This window comes from Neoarius graeffei, chromosome 26 (assembly GCF_027579695.1).
Source record: "Neoarius graeffei isolate fNeoGra1 chromosome 26, fNeoGra1.pri, whole genome shotgun sequence".
NCBI lineage: Eukaryota > Metazoa > Chordata > Actinopteri > Siluriformes > Ariidae > Neoarius > Neoarius graeffei.
In genome coordinates this window covers 14,945,346-14,962,347 of record NC_083594.1, presented here as the reverse complement: position 1 = coordinate 14,962,347, position 17,002 = coordinate 14,945,346, and the positions used below count along the sequence as shown (strand labels likewise).

At 41.3% G+C, this 17,002-nt stretch overlaps 1 protein-coding gene across 1 annotated transcript in view; it reads right to left on the bottom strand.

Moving 5' to 3' along the window:
• Positions 1-10,238: 10,238 nt before the first annotated feature.
• Positions 10,239-17,002, bottom strand: part of LOC132874102 (metabotropic glutamate receptor 7) — a 555,641-nt gene continuing 548,877 nt past the window's right edge. Inside the window, exon 9 of the mRNA XM_060910002.1 lies at positions 10,239-10,320. Coding sequence (XP_060765985.1) covers positions 10,271-10,320 — 50 coding nt within the window. The 3' untranslated portion in view covers positions 10,239-10,270. The remainder of the gene's footprint in view (positions 10,321-17,002) is intronic.

Genomic DNA, 17,002 nt, shown 5'->3' with positions numbered 1-17,002 from the left:
GGACCTGCTACCGACTCCTGGCATCATCCTACGTTTCTCCACCTGCCTGCAGAATGCATTCGCCGGCTTTCCTGCTGCAATGCTCGCCGCAAGCCACGTCGGAGGCGGCGGGGTAAGCGCTGAGGTTTCCGAGTGAAGGTCAGGGGATGGGCTCGCGCTATCTCAAAGCAATGGCCAGGCCCTCGCTGCTGTCGCCTACTCCATGAAGGACGAGAGGATCTCTTCCTGGTGCGGCGATCCTGGGATCTGAATTACTCCTGCCACATCCCTATAATCCCACGACTATCCTCGGAACCTGCCATTTTCAACCGGCCAAGATTTCGCATCTGCAGCGGTGGGGTAAACCCCGGGAACATTCGGCTGCTGGAATACTCACACTGCTCGCAGGCAGTGACATACACCAAGGTTAAATCGGCACTGGTCAACAGCAGATCAGTGTTAAACAAGACCTTCATACTCAATGACTTTTTCTCCCGTCATGAATTGGATTTGTTATTCCTGACTGAGACTTGGATTTCTGCCGGAGTTGGTGAGTCTTCTGCCTTCGGCAAACTATGCCCTGCGAACTGCTCGTTCATCAGCACTCCAAGGCACGTTGGACGAGGTGGTGGAGTGGCTTTTGTTTTTAATAACGCTTTAAAAATCCAGAGGCTTTCCTTGAGCACATATTCCACTTTTGAACTGCAATGTGTGACTGTGGAGTCTAAACAAAGCCCGCTGTTGTGTGCACTAATTTATAGACCCCCCAAACCAGATAAAGACTTTATTTCAGAATTTTCATTTTTTCTATCTCGGACGGTCTCTACATATGACCGTTTACTGCTGGTGGGTGATTTCAATATTCATGTCTGCTGTCCAGATAAACCCATGGTTAAAGAGTTCTGCGATGTATTGGATGCATTTGGTTTCACTCAACATATAGACCAAGCCACTCACATACTGGGCCATACTCTTGATTTAGTTTTATCCTACGGCTTCTCTGTTGAGAATATATCAATGGACAATGCCACTTTCTCTGATCATAAGACTATATTTTTTAACATCAGCATTCCAAACCCTTTGCAGACAGCCAAAGCCCCTGGACAGTTTTCCCGTCGCCTGAACCCTGAGACTATTGCTCAGTTTGTAGAGCATTTTTTAAGTAAGGATGTTTTTTCAACCATGTCCACAGCAGGAGCCGCCTCATGCAGTCCTGATGACTTGGTTACTTTATTCAACTCTTCCTGCTTGGGGATTCTTGATGTAGTGGCTCCGCTCCGTTACAAACGTTCTAATTTTAAATCCAAGGTGTGGCTGGATGAAGACACTCGCTCACTCAGGCAGGCCTGCCGCAGAGCTGAACGGAGATGGAAGAAAGATCGCCTCACTGTCTCCTTTGAAATTTTTAAGTCTACCCTGTCATCTTTCCAGTCAGCCGCCAAAGCAGCCAGAGTCAAACATTTTTCAGATATAATTAACCAGCATTCCAATAGACCCAAAATTCTTTTTAACACTATAAACTCCATCATAAACCCACCTCTCTCACCAGTTCCCATCACAACTTCGCATACTTGTGAGGAATTCTTGAATTTCTTCACTAATAAAATTGAGAATATCAGAGCTACTTTCCCACCCCCAGCTCTAACCTCCTCACATACACCCCCACCTTCCCGCTCAACAGCTACTCTCTCTCACTTTGACCCTTTATCCTTGACTGCCCTAAATGACATTGTCAGGCATATGAAAACCACCTCCTCTCCTGGTGATGATGTCCCCACTCTCATTTTAAAGGAAGCTCTTGATGCTCTAGGCCCTTCCCTACAACTGATTATCAACGCCTGTCTGACATCAGGTGCTGTCCCAGCCTGCTTTAAGCATGCAGTCGTCCAGCCACTGCTTAAAAACACAACCTGGACCCCAAATGTCTAAACAACTATAGGCCTATTTCTAAGCTGCCCTTTATTTCCAAGGTTCTGGAAAAAGCTGTTCTTGCCTAACTGTTCCCCTACCTGTCCCAAAACACAGTCCTAGAGCCTTTTCAGTCCGGTTTTAGACCTTTCCATAGCACTGAGACTGCACTGCTGAAGGTTACAAATGACCTACTTCTCATTCTGGACTCGGGTGAGAATGCAGTCCTGGTTCTGTTGGATCTTAGTGCGGCCTTCGACACAGTGGACCACAACATCCTCCTTAACCGCCTCGAGGGGCGGGTGGGCATCAGTGGCACAGCACTACTCTGGTTTAAATCATATCTACTACACAGAACTTTCTCAGTCTCTATCGACCACTCCTCCTCTCCCTCAGCCCCGGTCTCATATGGTGCCCCACAAGGTTCCATTTTGGGCCCGGTGCTCTTCTGTTTATATATGCTCCCCCTAGGTGACATAATTCGCCAACACAATGTTTCATTTCATTTTTATGCAGATGACACTCAGTTATACATACCATTAACATCAAAGGATTCCACCCAGTGTTTGTTGGACTGCCTGGATGCTATTAAGTGTTGGATGACCAAGAACTTTCTCCAACTCAACGATTCTAAGACTGAGGTTATCATTTTTGGTTCCCCCAAATCAATCCCCTCTGTGACTTCTAGTTTATCTACCCTCTCACCTTTTGTGAAACCATATGCCAAAAGCCTCGGGGTCATCTTTGACTCCGAACTTTGTTTTAAGAGACAGATAAACTCAATCATTAAAAACAGCTATCACCAACTCAGAGTCATTACCCGCCTTAAGCCCTCCCTATCATTCCAGGATTTAGAAACCATTATACATGCCTTTGTAACATCTCGCCTCGACTACTGTAATGCCCTATATTTTGGCCTCCCCCAGTCCCAGATAGCACGCTTACAGGTAGTGCAGAATGCTGCTGCTAGACTTTTAACTGGTACTAGGAAGCATGATCACATCACCCCTGTCCTCTCCTCTCTGCACTGGTTCCCCATATGTTTTAGAATCCAATTCAAAATACTTCTTTTAGTTTTTAAGTTTTTACATGGTCAGGCCCCTTCCTACATTTCAGACATGCTGTGACACCACTCTGCACCCAGGTCTCTCAGATCCACTAACCAAGGCCTCCTCCATGTTCCCCGGTCCCGTCTTATACATAAAGGTGACCGAGCCTTTGCAGTGGCAGCCCCACGTCTTTGGAATGGTCTGCCTCCAGACATCAGACTCGCTCCCACTATCACTACTTTTAAATTTAGATTGAAAACACACTTTTACACTTTAGCCTTTGCTTCTTAGTTCTTAGCTTTCTTCTCTCCCTTAAGCCACTGCCCTTTAACACCTTTTATGTATCTAAATTGCTTTTTAACACTTTTTATGTATCTTAATTATTTTATGTTTCATTTTCTTTTACTATGTGTTGGTCAATGCTGTCAGTGTTTTGCCACTGTACACTGCGCCCAGGGCGGCATGGTGGTGTAGTGGTTAGCGCTGTCGCCTCACAGCAAGAAGGTCCTGGGTTCGAGCCCCGTGGCCGGCGAGGGCCTTTCTGTGTGGAGTTTGCATGTTCTCCCCGTGTCCGCATGGGTTTCCTCCAGGTGCTCCGGTTTCCCCCACAGTCCAAAGACATGCAGGTTAGGTTAACTGGTGACTCTAAAATTGACCGTAGGTGTGAATGTGAGTGTGAATGGTTGTCTGTGTCTATGTGTCAGCCCTGTGATGACCTGGCGACTTGTCCAGGGTGTACCCCGCCTTTCGCCCATAGTCAGCTGGGATAGGCTCCAGCTTGCCTGCGACCCTGTAGAAGGATAAAGCGGCTAGAGATAATGAGATGAGATGAGATGAGACACTGCGCCCAGTTGTCTTTGTCTATTGGAATGCTGCTAAAATGTTTTCTTACCATATGTTACTAATATGCTTTATTGCTTTTATTTTCTTTTATTGTTTTAGCCAGACACTGTACAGCACTTTGGTCAGTTTGCACTGTTTTTAAATGTGCTTTATAAATAAAATTTACTTTACTTACTTTACTATCATTTTGAGTTGTGTTTATTAAATATTGATCCTATTCAGATGTCGGCCCTACGATGACCTGGCGACTTGTCCAGGGTGTACCCCGCCTCTCGCCCGTACAGCTGGGATAGGCTCCAGCTTGCCTGCGACCCTGTAGAACAGGATAAAGCGGCTAGAGATAATGAGATGAGATGAGAGACATATTGATCCTATTCAGATGTCGGCCCTGCGATGACCTGGTGACTTGTTCAGGGTGTACCCCGTCTCTCGCCCATATTCAGCTGGAATGGGCTCCACCTTGCCCATGACCCTGCGACCCCTATTCAGATGGTCTATATGGGTTCATGGTGAAATTACAATGGTACAGAACATAACCTAGACAAATACTGAATTTTTTTTTTTTTCTGTCTGACTGGGTTGATTACACAATATTTGTCATTTGGTAATGGATTAAAAGCAAACATTCAGGGCTACAAGAGATAGTATGCTATGTTTTATGACATTACCTTCAGTCACAGCTTTTTCCCACTGGTTGTTCAACATAATAACTGATGTATAATCAACAGACACATTTTACCACAAGGACATGGATACTCAGAGTGTGTGGGGTTTTTTTTGTTTGTTTTTTTATTATTCTCTGACATTAGTGACCTGATTCTCCTCAATAAGTACTAAGTGATCAATAGCACACCATGAATATTCCCTGTCCTTGACATTTCATTTTAGTAATTGAGGATGAGTAGAGGTGTTGTAATCGACCCGTTTTCATCAGTATGATTTTCTGGAACACAAAAGGTAGATTAAGAACCACTCACCTACAGATGTGGTAGCTACTTACTGTATATCCAGGCAGGATGGAGTTAATTTTGTTGCAGTGCTGCCAGAAAGACCGGAGAAGAAATGTCAAATACTTACTTAGCATGCAGCTGAAAGAGATCAATGCACCTTTTATAGGCTCCACTCTAACCTGAGCCTCGTTCGCAAGTAAATGGAAAGGCCAAAACATGAATGAAAAAGTCCTGGGCAGGGTTAATAACTTGCTTCCTGTGGTTAGAACAAATTGAGATTTATTGACACCTGCTATTTCTTTTTTGATAGAGGCGAGAGACCTCATCAAATCAGGGACACAGCTGTTTGTGACCAACTGGGCAATTTTTCTTATTCATGGACTTTCATAACAGTGTTGTTTCCACTGGATTGAAATATTAGTTCTTTTTTTTTTGCATATGGAGTGATTGTATTTGCTGGTATTGTCTTTAGTCAGTCTCAAACTCAGGCCTGCCATGTAATAATGCCTGGGTCTAGCATGGAATTTGCATTTTTAACCAATGCTTTTTTTCATTCAGATAGGCCTGTTTTACCAATGGAACACATTGAAGCTCAGACTAATAGTTGTTTTCTCATGACAATGGGGCTGCTCAAGCTAGCCACGATGTAACTAGTGACTCTATAGAGATATATCCCACATAGTGACATAGTGACTTAAAATACAATGTTAAGCAATGTGAACTAGGATTTAAGAAGAAGTTTCATTAGGCATTAGCTTAGTGATCTTTTTTGTTTTTTTAATGATGGTTTGGTACAGTAAGACGTCTTGGTTCCAAACAATGATTTTGCGTCTGACATTTTGTACTCACTTTGACGAACTTTCTTCTTTTAATTTCCATCATTTGTTCCATCACAACACGGCTCAGGCAAATTATGGTAACAAAGTAAACAAGCACTTGTATGGTGGATGCTCCACAACATTAAATTTAACTATACATTAAAAAGTATGATACAATATATGATAGTATGATCAAACGTATATCATTCAATAATAAATTCAATAATAATTAAAAATTATTTGCCAAAGGTGAGGTAAATACCGGTGAATAATAACTGAGACAAAGTTGAGGTTATTATTCACTGATAATAATTCACTGATAATAATTGAAAATTATTGGTTTAGTATAAATACACTGATGATTATTTTTTAAAAATCTATAAAAAAATAATTAATTTCAATTTTCAAAAGTGCCATGCAAATGTAATGCACGCAGACTTGTCACTTATCTACGCCAAGTCACATAAAGTATTTTGCTTTGAAATCAATAAAATAAATCACAATTCCACCTTACCATTGAATAGTTTTAGACCAAACTTTGTAGCATCTTTAGTGCTTTTAGGAACAGCATTTTCTTTCATCATTTCTAATTCTTCCTGACTTACAGTGACAAAGTGATTGGCCACCATTTTGCCGAGTCACTGGAGATGAATATCGAGAAATATTCTGAATCTCTCAACCAATCATTGCGTGCAATTTCCTATAATCACCTCCGTATTTATACCAAATTGTAATTGTTGGCCAATTGATGTGGTATACTGTAAGGTGATATAGACACATTATAAATGCATATATAATCAATTATGAATATATCTAATGCTCATTTGCTAGAGAAGCATTTGTACTCTGAACCAAAGAACAAACCTGTGGGACAGAAAGCCACTTGGTTGGGTGGCATCTGGGGCCGAGTCAGCAGTTTTTAAGCGTACTTTGCAAACTGTGCTGTTTTATATGTAGACTACAAGACCTCTGAGATACTTAGTTCCTTCAGATGGCATCCCATTGGCCTTGACAGAAAGACAAGCCTGTCATTGTGCCATGAGGTGAGAAGAAGAAACCATATGCAGAGTTTCCTGCTGAGTGGGCATGCTGTCATTAAGGCACAGGGTCATGCGTGCTAATACCCTGCCAATCAGTGACACCTTTGATAGCCTTTATTGTAATGCAGAACATGGCTTCTGGGAGATTTGGTGGAAAAGATGCTTTTTGTTAGCCTGGGCCCGCCCATCCTAAGCGTGACGCAACATGAGGGCCTGTTGCGAGCTTAGTCTGGCCAGGCAAGCTATCTACAGCTCTTCCAAGCTCCCGAAAAATCGGGAACCAATCAACTTTGAGCATCTCCAATGGCCCTGGTAGAGGCGTGTTCAAGGCAGTGACATAGTAGAACTGCGACCGGAAGCCATAGATTGTTTACAGAATCTATGCCGGAAGCGCTTCATTCACTAGAAACATTACGAACATGGAGCAAGTTCTCAGTGAAAACGGAGCAAAGAGCAGCCCTGGAGGTATTTATTGAAAGGAAGGACGTTTTCGCCTTGCTCCTGACCGGCTTCGGTAAGAGTTTAATCTACCAGTTAGCCCCGTCGCGTCACATACGTCAGAGGAAAGAGTGATGTGATTAGTTTAAGCTTCATCACAGCCTTTTCTGGCTTCGACCAGTAGCAAACTGAGGCATTTCAGGGAGGCGGGTCAACCACGGGCTCTGGGAAATGGTTGGGCTTAATATCTTGGCCAGACCAATAGCTCGTAGAGCTTTGCAGTCGCGTTAGCCAGACTAGCTTTTTGTATCGTTTTGAGATAAATGTATAGAAAGACATTTTGGGTGGCAAGTGCTCTGGGGGGAAAAAGGGCACTTTTTTGCGCATGTGGAACACCTTATTATAAAAGTCTGAGATTTAACCCTCCTCTTGTGTTCAGGTCGCCACTGGCCCGTTTTAGTTTTTAAAGGTGTAAAACAACCACTTAATGTTAATTTATTACATCAAGGCTTTTTGACTTTGCCAGGAATCTCTAGTTGAACAAAATAGAAAAAGAAATTTTTGTTTTCCTAAATCTGAAAATGGTCTAGCAAAAAATATAATACTTATGTGCAGTTGTTTCTGTATGCGACGGGCTACTTCACAACAAAATAATTACAGCTTGGGCTTAGAGGGCAAACAATACATTTTCACTCGATTCATGTGTTACCTGGCTGGTGGGGCAGGGGAAGAGCTGACTGACTGCCCGATGTGTTGTCTGCGCTACGACAAGGCCGTGGCTTCCAGGACGCTATGCTGCTGCAACCTCACATTGAATGCACTGCACGCTTATTCACGTGACAGAGCAAGAGAGACAGAGGTCCGGTGTGTGTGCGGAGGGGGCACACATCGGGACATTATTTTCACACACGCTTTTAATGCCGCAGCTTTTCTAAAAGATCATGTCGACATTGGCCTCAGTAAACTGTAAAAAAAAAAAATCAAAAGGGCACTTTTTTGGACAGAGGGCAGAGGGGCAGGTGCTTGAGCACCACCTTGTGTCTATCTGTGCACGCCACTGCTAATAACAATTGTGTGAGGACAAACTTGACCACTCTGGTAGTGTCTCAGTCAGGTGGCATCTTTTCAATTTCAAGCAAGCTCAATTGCGATTCAATTTCTGTCTGAGAGCAATCTGAATCTGAACCAACCTGACTCCAGGAAGTGAATCAAACATACCACATATTTTGTGTTGCAGCAACTTTTTCACCTTGTTACTGTAATTGTATTTCTAACCAACAAATTAAAGAGCTTGGTGAGTAAGTTTTCATCTCTTCATGCCCCTACAGGGCGGTACGGTGGTGTAGTGGTTAGCACTGTCACCTCACAGCAAGAAGGTTCTGAGTCGAGCCCAGTGGCCAACGGGGGCCTTTCTGTGTGGAGTTTGCATGTTCTCCCTGTATCTGTGTGGGTTTCCTCTGGGTGTTCTGGTTTCCCCCACAGTCCAAAGATATGCAGGTTGACCATAGGTGTGAATGTGAGTGTGAATGGTTGTGTCTTTATGTATCAGTCCTACAATGACCTGGTGACTTGTCCAGGGTGTATCCCGCTTCTCACCCACAGTCAGCTGGGATAGGCTCCAGCTTGCCTGCGACCCTGCACAGGATAAGCGGTTACAGGTAATGGATGGATGCCCCTCCAGCTATTTTTTTTTTTATAATTCATATACGATATGAAACCAAACCAATCTAAATAAGAAAATAAACCAAATGTATTATTGAGGTTCGGATTTGGACTCAGCAAATGAACCAACAGATGTGTTCTCAGAACAGTCACCATGTCAGCAAGAACACCTGTCAAAATACAAAATAAAGGAAATAAATAACCACCTTTTTTTGTGAATTAAAAAATAAAAATAACCCAACAGTTTTATTTCATGTTGATACATTCTTGGACAACACCACAGTAAAGTTGCATGAGTGGCCATACGGAAATGTCTCCCACAATATTAGCACATAAGCAGCAAGGGCAACATGAATATACTTAGTACAAACAGTATAAAACATACATGCTTTTTATTTCATTTTAAATCTTTTTTTTCATTTTTTTAAATATATATATTCATAGTCATCTTTATTTTCACAATTTCTCCATGTGGTGCGGGGCAGTTAGAAATTCCCAAAGAAATTAAAGCCATATTCTGTCTTGAGTGGGTGGAAGTCTGAAGAAAAAAATAAAAGGGAAAAATAATTCAAAGATTTAAAAAAAAAAAAGGCAAAATAAAAGCAAAAGTAATAGTTCTCTTGAGAGCAGGCCAACATTAATTCCATTCTGTGGTGAAATATTTAGCTTACTTCAACATCAAACATATCAGGCATGCATTGACATGACAACTGCTACGTGAACACCTTTTAAAACCTGGAACGCTGGCAGTCTGCTGAATTTCGATATCAAAAGATCCAATGCGACATTTATCCTTTCAAAGTCACTGGAAAACACAGTCGATGGTCTACAAACCCTCACAACGTACCATATATCAAATGTGAAGCAAACAAGGAAAGAGAAACAAAGGGATCACACACAATAAATGGGGAGACGCTCCAAGAGAAGAATATGGCTTTAATATAATGTGCATCCAAAGGCAAGGAAGAAAGAAGAAAACTTAAAATCGCAGAACAAAAAAAAAAAAAAAGTCCAACATCAAAGGTAAGAGGAATGCTAAAGAACTACACAACCTTGCACGGTGGAAGTTTGCAAAAGCTGCAGTTTGGAAGTCCATTGTAAAGCCCTAGGCCTTGCCATTCTTCACCGTACTCTCAGAGACATTCTCAAGAGTGCCTATAACAGAAATTAGAACAACAAAAGCCTTCGGGAAGGTTGTTCAGGTTGTTTAGGGCCAGATCTCAGAGCTGTTTTGTACAGTACAGATCAGCTGAGAGCTGAAATTTGTGCCATTACTTCTACATCATCCTTTGTCCATTCATTAGTTATCCTCTGGTGAAACGAACAACGACAAAAAAAATAATTCAAAATAAATAAATGTCTTTTTTTTCTTCTTTTCTCTTGTGCACATTCCACGAAATGTAAAAATCGTCCATTGTCCTGTGGTATGGGTGCAGTACAGTGGAGCTCAGACATGAGCACGCAGTACGCCAAAGAAACACAAAAGTCCTCCCTCCAACCCAGGGTCTATTTTTTTTTTTGCCAAAAAAATGGCAAAAGACCATGTCTTCTCACCGATTGGTTCCCTCTGCTGATGGAAGTCCTTAGATCACTAGGTCATTGTAGCTCACATATTTTTTCTTTGCAGCTGGACCTGGTAAGGTAGACAGATTAAAAAAAGTGAGTTTTTGAGCCTGAAACTTTTTGAGTTATTTATTTATTTCCCTGTAGAACTTTTACAACCTGTTCGAAGTTCAGTACAACAGTCAAAGTTTGTAACATTGAACAGGATAGAATGAGCGACAGGGTTTGCTGATATGAAATTTAAAAATATAATAATAATAAAATAAAATAAAAGCATGGGGGCAAAAAGTTAATATCAACAATACTACAGTACTGTGCAAAAGTCTTAGGCAGCCTTTTTTTTCATACAAACTTTGTTATATATTTCTATTTTATGACTTCTACATTATCAGGTCAGTACAAAAACATTTTAAAGTCCAAACATTTGTTTTCCAGCACAAAATTAAATGGTACAGAAAAAAAAAAGGTTCTGTCTGAGTAGCATATTTACATAAGAGCCCACTTTTCAGATTAAAAAAAGAAAACACAGTGAAGGCGACTGGGTTTTGGTGCAAAACTAAGAAGCAAGTATGACAGTCAAAGTGTCCAGAAGAACTGTGGCTGGTTCTGCAAGATGCTCAGTAAAACCTACAGCTCATTTCCTTATAAAACCGCACTCATTGTACCTGAGACTACTATATATTTACAGTGTCTTGCAAAAGTATTCATCCCCCTTGTTGTCTGTCCTGTTTTGTTGCATTACAAGCTGGAATTAAAATGGATTTTTGGAGGGTTAGCATTATCTGATTTACACAACAGGTGCAAATTGTATTGTGACAAAACAGTAATTAAGATGAAAAAACAGAAATCTGGAGTGTGCATAGTTTTCACCCCCTTTTCTATGAAACCCCTAAACAAGAGCTGGCCCAACCAATTCACTTCATAAGTCACATAATTAGTTGATTAAGATCCACCGATGTGGACTCAAAGTGTCACATGATCTGCCACATGATGTCTGTAGAAATCAACCTGTTCTGGAAAGACCCTGACTCTGCAACACTACTAAGCAAGCAACATGAAAACCAAGGAGCCTCCAAACAGGTCAGAGACAAAGTTGTGGAGAAGTATGAATCAGGGTTGGGTTATAAAAAATAATATATATATCCCAAACTTTGAATATCCCACGACGCACCATTAAATCCATTATAGCAAAATGGAAAGAATAGGTCACCACTACAAACCTGAAGGCCACCCACCAAAACTCACAGACCGGGCAAGGAGGGCATTAATTAGAGATGCAATAAAGACACCAAAGATAACACTGAAGGAGCTGCAAAGATCCACAGCGGAGATGGGAGTATCTGTCCATAGGACCACTTTAAGCTGTATACTCCACAGAGCGAGGCTTTATGGAAGAGTGGCCAGAAAAAAGCCATTGCTTAAAGAAAACACATTTAGAGTTTGCCCAACAGCATGTGGCAGACTCCCCAAACACATGGAAGAATATTCTCTGGTCAAATGAATCTAAAATTGATCTTTTTGGCCATCATGGGAAATGCCATTTGTGGCGCAAACCCAACATCCTGAGAACACCATCCCTACAGTGGAGCATGGTGGTGGCAGCATCATGCTGTGGGGATGTTTTTCATCTGCAGGGACAGAAAAGCTGATCAGGACTGAAGGAAAGATGGCTGACACTAAATACAGGGCAATTCTGGAGTAAAACCTGTTTGAGTCAGCCAGAGGTTTGAGACTGGGATGAAGGTTCATGTTCCAGCAGGACAATGACCCTAAACATACTGCTAAAACTACACTGGAGTGGTTTAAAGGAAAACATTTAAATGTCTTGGAATGGCCTAATCAAAGCCCAGACCTCAATCCAATTGAGAATCTGTGGCATAACTTGAAGATTCCTGCACATCAACGCAACCCATCTAACTTGAAGGAGTTGGAGCAGTTTTGCTTTGAGGAATGGGCAAACATCCCAGTGGCTAGATGTGCTAAGCTAATAGGGACATACCCCAAGAGACTTGCAGCTATAATTGCAGCAAAAGGTGGCTCTACAAAGTATTGACTTTGGGGGGTGAATACCTGTGCACACTCCAGATTTCTATTTTTTTTTTTTGTGTGTGTGTGTGTGTGTGTGTCACAATAGAAAAACAATTTTCACCTTTAAAGTGGTAGGCATGTTGTGTAAATAAAATGGTGCTAAGGCCCCAAAAATCCATTTTAATCCCAGCTTGTAATGCGACAAAACAGGACAAACACAAAGGGGGATGAATATTTTTGCAAGACACTATGTAATATATATAACTTTTTTAAAGCAAAGGGTCATCTCACACCAAATACTGACTTTATTTCATTTATTATGGCTTAGTGCTGGTTATAGTAAGACTTTTGCACAGTACTGTATTAATATTATTGTTGTTGTCAATAATAATAATAATAATAATAATGCTATAGCCAGAGTAAGAACCCTATTGGATCTGGAAGGATTATTATTATTATTATTATTATTATTATTATTATTATTATTGTACTGTATGTCAAATTCTGAATTGAACCAGTGAAATCTAAGTGTAGTAATTAAAGTAGAATTAAATGAAATGGCCACAAGGTCAAAACTGAGCCCGAATTTGACCCTTACAAGCATATTTATAGGAACTTAAAAGAGACATTAGTGCTGTAGGTAGGGTTGGTCTGTCCCTGTAAAATAAGGTATAAGAAACCCCAGCATATCTATACACTGGACCTAGTTGCAGGAGTTAGTTGGTGTTATTCAAAAAGTCAACCACGATTGTGAAACAGCCCTTATCATATTTGCATTTATAATGAAAAGCAGTCTGAATTGCTTTTGGATGTGAAATGTACGATATAAATAAACACACCCTGACTATACAAGTGTTACATGATGCTAAATCTTTCTTTTTTTAAATAAGTGCAAGAAAAGCACAGTGCACAATGCCATCTTGAATAGTTTAGAAATGCAAAATAAATCTCAATAAATTAATTCACGAAAGTTCTTTAAAAGGTCTTTAAAAGTCATGACTGTTTTTTTTACTTGGAGTTAATGCGTATTCAAACTCATCCCATGTTTATCACCATGTTAATTTTTCCATGACACCTTTTTTTTTTTTTTTACTCTTTTGAAACTCAAATTCGTTCCAAACCTTTCAAATTAAAGGTTAAGCACTGACAAGATCATCGTGACCTTTAAGTTTCTGTTATTCATCTCTTATTTGAAATTAATGTCACATTCCTAAAAAACAGGCTTCTGAGATATGTGTCCTTGATGGAGGCTGAGTTTAATAAGGCACTGTTGGTATTAGGCGGCACGGTGGTGTAGTGGTTAGCGCTGTCGCTTCACAGCAAGAAGGTCCTGGGTTTGAGCCCCAGGGCCAGCAAGGGCCTTTCTGTGTGGAGTTTGCATGTTGTCCGCGTGGATTTCCTCCGGGTGCTCCGGTTTCCCCCACAGTCCAAAGACATGCAGGTTAGGTTAACTGGTGACTCTAAATTGAGCGTAGGTGTGAATGTGAGTGTGAATGGTTGTCTGTGTCTATGTGTCAGCCCTGTGATGACCTGGCGACTTGTCCAGGGTGTACCCCGCCTTTCGCCCGTAGTCAGCTGGGATAGGCTCCAGCTTGCCTGCGACCCTGTAGAAGGATAAAGCGGCTAGAGATAATGAGATGAGATGAGACTGTTGGTATTAAATACATCAAACATGGATGACATAAGGGCAACTTAACCTCGTCTTTTTTCCTGTGTAGGAGAAACAAACAAACAAACAAACAAAAAAATGTGTGGATAATATTTTAGCTGGTGATCCAAATTTCTGAGTCTTCAGGATGAACAAAAATGTTGTGACTTTACTTCCGACAGCACTCTACCCTTGGTTAAGCCATTAAAGATGGCGATTTTCATTCGCTCTCTTTCAGTCACAATCAGTGCGTTTACATGCACATAGAGAGAATCGAATTTCTGCCGTTGCTCGACTGAAATCGAAGTTCAAAATGTCATGTATACACCTTAATTCGGCTGAAATTGAACCGAACTTGATTTCTCGGAATCGAGCTACACGACCTAGATTATGCGATTTCTGCCGAGCTACTTAGTGCATGTATACCCTATTGAGCTACGTAGTCGAGCTACTTACTTCAGCACTGCCCCTTCCGGAAGTGACGAGTGACGAGACCACAAGCGGGAAACACAACAACCTCGGTCGGCATGACAACGGCATGAATCTTTTCTTTTTATGGCATTGTTTGCACTGTTAAAATTTAGCTCACTTACTGCATCACCAAATACATCTGTACAGCTGTTGCATAGCTGTGAATTGTGTACATAAACAAGTCACTGTATTTGTGTGTGTGTATGTGTATATATGTCCAACATCTGAAGAATGTCAATAAAAACAAAACAATTGAACTTTTTGTGTGTTTATTAAGACATAAGTTAAATTGTAAGCAAAAAATGGACTTTAGAAAAATATTTTTTGTAAGCAAAAAATGGACTTTAGAAAAATATACAATTGTACAAAACAAGTTGTCTTAAAAAACAGCGGTCTGCGCAGGACAGTTTGTAGCCATACAGTCTGTTAGAGCAAGCCTAACAGCTTGAACACGGAACTTGTGAACACAGAACTCCAGTGTTGCCAGATTGGGCGGTTTTAAGTGCATTTTGGTGGATTTGAACATGTTTTGGGATGGAAAACGTCAGCAGTATCTGGCAACATTGCTGATAACTTTGTTTATACTCTTGAATAGCTCTTCTTCATGACGACAACCGGAAGTATACCAACACTATGGGGCGTGTAGCGCCACCTGTGGCTCGGGTGCACAATGTACCTCACACAATAGCTTGATTTCCCTTGTGTGCATGTAGGATTGGATTTCTCTGGCACCCCTGCTGGGACCCTTTGCTCGATTACCGACAGCAGCTCGATTTGGATGTGCATGTAAACGCACTGAATGTCTACACCTTCACAGTAGTCAATGGCAGTATCTGGTTAAGAAAAAAACAGAAGTGTGGAAAAAAAAGAGAGCGACCCCTGTTTAAGATCTCATTTTGCTGGACAGCAGCCATGCACAACACATACCACAGCAGCAATCATGACATTCCTGAACATAATGAATGTTCATGAGGGGGGAAGAAAGCCATTATCTCTTGCTTGACCTAAAGCAGGACATCCTTAAAGTAAGGGGCGCTATAAATTTTTTAATGCCGCTCATCTCTTTTCTTCCATCCCTATAACAGAGATAGGAAACATTCTGGCTAACAGGCAACTGTGGCTAGATGAGAACGATTCCACTGGTCAAAGTCTTAATCAGTTCTTGAGAATGGTAAGAAATTCCCCTTAAAGAAAAAACAAAATCCTCCTCAGTTACTTGAATATGATCTATGTGATCTTCAATGGCATCATCTCATCTCAAGCCGCTTTATCCTTCTACAGGGTCGCAGGCAAGCTGGAGCCTATCCCAGCTGACTACGGGCGAAAGGCGGGGTACACCCTGGACAAGTCGCCAGGTCATCACAGGGCTGACACATAGACACAGACAACCATTCACACTCACATTCACACCTACGGTCAATTTAGAGTCACCAGTTAACCTAACCTGCATGTCTTTGGACTGTGGGGGAAACCGGAGCACCCGGAGGAAACCCACGCGGACATGGGGAGAACATGCAAACTCCACACAGAAAGGCCCTCGCCGGCCACGGGGCTCGAACCCGGACCTTCTTGCTGTGAGGCGACAGCGCTAACCACTACACCACCGTGCCGCCTCTTCAATGGCATCAATTTTTTTATTTATTTTTATTTTTATTTAGCTTGATGATTTATGTCTTAATCATATAAAATGAACCCGTACTGTGCATCTTGAAACAAATTCCATCTGAAAGAGTACAAGTTCTTTCTAAACTAAATGCAAATTTGAAAATGTCCTTAGACAGAGGAAGTAACGAGGACAATGACCGCTTCTTAAAGAAAACGCTTAAACTTGTTTCTTGCATTAGACCCATCATCCCTGCCAGCATCTGTCATGAAACTCGCATAGTAAATGGACTGAAATTTGCATGTGTCAGCAGGATTGATGAGAATGATCGAAATAATTATACTATGTACCGACGGTGCTGTCACTTGTATTTTTTATCATTACAGCCCATTCAATTAAGCGTCAAAGCATTCCTGGGTTCAGCATATTTGCATTACACATCCATAAATGTAATTTAGACACTGAAGACTAATTGACATGAGAAACAAGAGGGAGGGGTACAAATAGGATTCATCTTGTACATATAACTTATGATTCAAATTGAACAGACCCCTTCGGAGTAAACGTCATTCATACGTAAGAGGAAATTGCGTGCGCAGCCTGGACCCAAAAAAGACTCAGCGACGGTAGAGACGAGAAGAAATATTTGGAAGAAATGCCTAGTTGTTGTGTTGTCGGGTGTCAGAATCATAGCAGTGATGGGGTTAAAATGTACAAAATTCCAGCAGGATCTCACCCATTCCAAAAAAATCGCCGACGTCTATGGCTACAAGCCATCAAACGTGTAGACTGGGATGAAAGCATTATGCGCGGGTTTGCAGCGCCCACTTCATCACAGGTAAGATCAAGCTATTTATTAAATCTTTCTTTTTTATTCTTTCTAGTCTTCATTTATTGATGTAGCAAAATACTTTGGTAGCGTTTGTCTGATTAGCTGGGTCGTAGTTACACAATGTAATGAATATTGTTAGCATGTTAACTTAGCTTTGCATGCAATTCTGT